The sequence below is a fragment of the Lactuca saligna genome, chromosome 5 (assembly GCF_052625555.1).
Source record: "Lactuca saligna cultivar CGN05327 chromosome 5, ASM5262555v1, whole genome shotgun sequence".
NCBI classification, from domain to species: Eukaryota; Viridiplantae; Streptophyta; class Magnoliopsida; order Asterales; family Asteraceae; genus Lactuca; species Lactuca saligna.
Genome location: NC_136421.1, coordinates 258,119,967 through 258,125,063, shown reverse-complemented (window position 1 = coordinate 258,125,063; position 5,097 = coordinate 258,119,967). Strand labels below are relative to the sequence as shown.

At 36.7% G+C, this 5,097-nt stretch overlaps 1 protein-coding gene across 1 annotated transcript; it reads right to left on the bottom strand.

Annotated features, from left to right (window-relative positions):
• Positions 1-1,462: 1,462 nt before the first annotated feature.
• LOC145047508 (peroxidase N1-like) lies at positions 1,463-2,884 on the bottom strand. Its single transcript, XM_078995788.1, has 3 exons — positions 2,375-2,884; positions 2,107-2,269; positions 1,463-1,998 (listed from the first exon to the last, which is right to left on the bottom strand). The coding sequence occupies exons 1-3, from the start codon at positions 2,795-2,797 to the stop codon at positions 1,580-1,582; spliced, it is 1,005 nt and encodes a 334-aa protein (XP_078851914.1). The 5' UTR covers positions 2,798-2,884; the 3' UTR covers positions 1,463-1,579.
• Between the last annotated feature and the right edge of the window lie 2,213 nt (positions 2,885-5,097).

Below are 5,097 nucleotides of genomic sequence, written 5' to 3'. Positions count from 1 at the left end.
GTTTGTCAGGCTCCAGAAGTCATTAATACTGAGTTCACGTCGTGAACAGAGTATTCACATCATGAACTCTGACACAGCTTTGGGGTTCGCGCCCCGAACTTCAGAAATTTATAACTTTCGCATACAAGCTCCGTTTTCGATGTTCTCTATATCCTCGCTTAGGTGAGATTATGCTCTACAATTCTCGTTTAGACTCTGTTGGCTAGTTTTGACTTTATTTTTAATATATTAATAATATATTATTTTTAGTAGGTCGGGACAAGAAAACTTCATTAGAAATTCATAACTCCTTCATCCGACATTCGTTTTCGACTATGTTTTCACCGTTGCACTACTATCAACGAGATCTTCGATTCTCATTTAGATTGATTCGGCTAGAACTCACTCGATCTTAAAGTCGAACTTCGGGCTGCATATTGTTAAGCTGAAACTTAGAAAAATCATAACTTCATCATACGAAGTCAGATTTGGACGTTCTTTTTATGCACGTTCTCGGTTTACCATATTCTACGACTTTCGTTTAGATTGCTAAGGCTAAATATCGCTCTATTATAAATTCACTATTAAGTTAAAAAGTATAATGCTATAATGGAAAAACTAAAAAAAAATATGATTCTATAATGATATGTTGGTAATTGGTTGCTTAGTATATAATACGATGCTATAATGGAAAGTAGAATGCTATAATGATATGGTAGTTATGATTTGATATAATGGTATTTTGTATTTTGGTAATGTTTAGAAAGTACAATGTTATAATGGGAAAATGAAAAAAAGTAAAATATTATAATGTATATGCAATATTGTGTATCATGTAGTTTGGTTATAGTTTGATATGTTAGTATTTTGTAGTTTGATAATTTTTTGGAAAATATAAAACTATAATGGAAAAATGAAAAATAAAGTACAATGCTATAATGTATACGCAATATTGTGTATGATGTATGTTTAAGTGTATTTGGAAAATAGAATGCTATAATGATATGTTGGTATTTTGTATTTTAGTAAATTTTGAAAAATGTACAATGCTATAATGGAAAAATGAAAAAAAGTACAATGTTATAATATATATGTAATATTGTGTATCATACAGTTTGGTTATAGTTTGATATTTTTGTATTTTGTAGTTTGGTAATTTTTGGAAAGTACGTTGCTATAATGGAAAATGAAAAAAAGGTACAATGCTATAATGTACATGCAATATTATGTATAATGTATGTTTAAGTGTATTTAAAAAGTAGAATGCTATAATGATATGTTGATTATAGTTTGAGATGACGATATTTTGTATTTTAGTAATTTTTAGAAAGTACAATATTATTAATGATATGTTGGTAATATATTTTATTTTCTGTGTAGTTGGAAACCTAATATTACCTCACATTTTGACATTTGACTAAAAAAATTTCAAATATTTTTACTGGTCCTCAGGAAAATCATCAAATAATACATAAATTCGGGATTAAACAATTCAATCCTTTATCTTATTCCATTTTGAACAAATCAATAAAATTTCAATTGGCCTAATGCAAACAGAATCTATTAACACGTTATGAACCTCATTAAATCCACATTTTTATCAATTGGTGGCCGTACATACCCTACGAATTTGTCCTTGTCTCCCAGTTTTGACCTCAATATTACCCATCTTCACCATTGCTCTTCCAAACTCAGCATTGAATCGCGATCCAGATTGGCCCCTAACACCCAAGAACCCTTGTACAAACCTCCGAGTCCTCCTGTCACTCCATAGCTTTGCATCGGATTCAATAACTCCACGTCCATTCCTCAAGTTTTCATAGAAGGAATTGCCAAAGCTATTAACACTGCCGGTATCCATTGCCACACGCCTAAACGCATCACCACCATTGGGGCATAGTGCCCGGAGCTGTGGTAGGAATGCTTGGTTTATATCCGGGTCAGGTCCATTGGTATTGTTGAAGTTGTATAGTCTATAGCTGAATAGCAGACAAGCTGCTGTTCCAATTGTGTGTCCTCCTGATCATAAAGAAAAAAAAAAACACACATCTTAATTGATTTATGAGTTAATGCATTATTCCATGCTCTTTAGTAGATACATATCGTACATTATTTTGCTGCACTTACCAACAAGAGTTACAAGATCTTGAGTATTAAGACCTTTATCAGCAAACTTTCTAATTTGAACAGTAATAGGATCAGTAGCCGCTGGCAAGTTATCAGTATCCGATCCTTGTGAAACCAATCCATCTCTACGCCCTAATGGCACCTGCCACCTACGACCACCCGTCTGAAAGACATTGGAAAAACGAATAAAGACCACAGTTTTGCATTTAACTACAATATGTTAACAAACAACTTGACAGGATATGTTAGTGGAACATTTAAAAATTACCAGGACTACAGAATCACGGGCAGCTAGGGCAACAATATCAGCACAAGAGACCACACCAGGGCATGCAGTTTCGAGCCGAGTCTTTGCAGCATCAATAACTTCAAAGCCTCTCAATAGGGAGTTGGGTCGGGAAGCCTTTTCAGTTGACGGGCCTTCAATTAGTATAGATGCATCACAGCCGTTGACGAAGCAGTCATGGAAGAACATCCGAAGTAAACCAGGTGCAATAGTGCGGTTGGATTGGACAGCAGACCGAACCGCTGATTGGACTATTGATTCGACCCTTGGGCAGGTGGCCCTGTAGAAGCCCACCCGGGTGCCCTGGCCCCTACCCCGACTGTCTTGGCCTTGTGCCACGGTGGTGAAGGTGGCTAGCACGAGAACCAACAGGATAAGTGTTTTGTTAAGAGAAGAAACCTCCATTACTACCGAAGAGTGTTGGATATTATTTACGTATCAAAGAAGTGTATGAACGATGTTACTGTTTTTAATTAGTGTATGAGATGATGAAGACATAGTAGGTCTAGGCAAGGTATTTATATTCGTTAGGTTCATAAAGATGTCAACTATACGTGGTTTAAAAAAGTCAGCGAGCTCCATATGGAGGATCAAGGAAGCAAGGTGAAGGAGAAACCTTCAGAGTTTTGGAAACAGGTGGGATCCAACTCATTGTCACACGCGGGAGGAGGGTAGATCATAGGCCATTTGATTTGACGATTTCCAAATTTTTAAAAATAAAAATATATTCAGATTTCGATGAGGTTATTAAAAAAATGTGTTTGTAATAACAAGTCGACTCTTGTAAGATAAAAAGAAGCCAAGTCAAAAAGAAACCAAATGAAACCACCGAAAGAAAGTTTAAATTAGATTTTATTGAAGTCTGGCAGCTACTTTATATACGAAGATGCTGGCCGGCTTAGATTTTAATCATATTATGTACGTGTTATAACTTTGCATTAGCATAAACAAATACTAACTATAACTATATAGCTATTTTTTAGATTCAGTGTTTTTTTGTTCATTTTTTTTTTGCGTGCGCGCGCGCAAAATAACTATTCAAACAAGGCTTACAAGAAGCACAACACAACATTCATGATTTCGTTTTAAAATTAAGTGATGTAATTATATGGCACGGTCAAGAATGCTGGTGCTTAATTAATTAGGGTATCAAACAAAAACACTGCACATAAAGATACTCTTGGTATGTTTTTAAGGTAGGATGTATTTTACTCACCTTATCACGAGTTGATCATTCAATTGTTCAAACTTGGAAGTCCTAACACCCAAACCTTCACTACAAGAATAACACGTATTAGCGACGATGCCTTTAGCGGCAACATACAACTTTCGCGTTGTATGCCGCTGCTAAAGGTCGGAATCGCCACCAAAGGCGTCACCGCTAATATGTGTTAACTCTCGATGTAACATCCCGATGATGATGTACTTTTAATTTTGGCCCTATGATTTATTTATACTGCAGTTTAGACCCCAAGTAAAAGAAAGAGTGCAATAAGGGCCCTAGTGCTATTTCCGTAATTTTTGTTTTGGAGGAGCACACCATGCGTACGTATGTATGTTGAGCGTACTAGGACGCGCCCTATTACGTTGGGTGTACATCTGTACACAGGGCATACGTGTCAGTCATGCAAACCCTAATTTTTAGGGTTTGACTCATATTTAAACCCCATTATAGCCTCATTTCCCCTCACCTTATCAACCTACATCCTCTTGGGACATTCTTACAGCCCTAATCAATCTTGTGAAGCATTTCTAAGCTTGAGTATGGGTGTTTTGTGCCTTTGAAGAAGAAAGAAATGAGTGGAGACCATCTTGGAAGAGTGAAGCTCTTTAGATCCAAAATCTTACCACTTTTTGGCATCATTTAGAGGTATAAAGTTCTAAACTTGGTGAAGTTTCATTTAGATCTTGTGTTAGGTTTGTTTTTGGTTCATTTTTGTCCCAAATGTGGTGATTCTTGAACATAACATGTTCTTGACTGGTTAAGCTGTCATTTCAGACCTTACGAGGGGTCTTAAGTCATAAACTGGGATCTAAGTGGTTAGTTTTGCTCCATGCATCATTTAAAGGGTCTTAATGGAATAAGATGTTGAGTTAAGCTCTTAACGGACATGTAAAGTCACAAAGTGGGAAACTTTATGACTCTACATGGTATTTTAGCTTTGGATCTGAATGTTGGATATAAGCACTTATGACATTAAGCACTTAATGAAGTTTGGGAGATCTGGGCGTACGCCCTACGTAATTTGAGTATGCAGCATGTACGTGGTGAAGCCCCCGATGACGATCAACGATGGAGTACGTCGGGCGTACATCTAGAGTGCGCCCCACGTACGTGTACTGTGTCGACTTGGCTGGGTTGACTCAGTTAACTTATGGATTTTTGACTAGTTTGACCTTGGACCTTGACTTTTGTTGACTCCGTTAACTTTTGACAAAGTTTGACTTTACATCAAACTTGAGGGTTTGAATTGGTGATTAAGAATTTATATGGCACTAGTGATTAATGGATCCGCTGGAGTAAGCAATGTAGCATGGAATGGATCGCGATATTCTCAGGTTTCTTCATTTTAGTGGAGTCAGACAGATTGTTCTGGAGGAGGCTCATAAGTCTCACTTCTCTATTCACCCTGGGGCCACCAAAATGTACCGAGATTTAAGATTGAGTTATTGGTGGCCGTGCATGAAGCGAGAAATTGCTTGGT

Bases quoted from the DNA above. Each gene is read 5' to 3' on its own strand.
- LOC145047508 (XM_078995788.1), bottom strand. From the start codon at position 2,797: ATGGAGGTTTCTTCTCTTAACAAAACACTTATCCTGTTGGTTCTCGTG. The intron at 2,270-2,374 runs GTAATTTTTAAA...AATGTCTTTCAG, and splicing joins CCCGTGATTCTGTAGTCCTG to ACGGGTGGTCGTAGGTGGCA. The intron at 1,999-2,106 runs GTAAGTGCAGCA...CTTTATGATCAG, and splicing joins AGATCTTGTAACTCTTGTTG to GAGGACACACAATTGGAACA.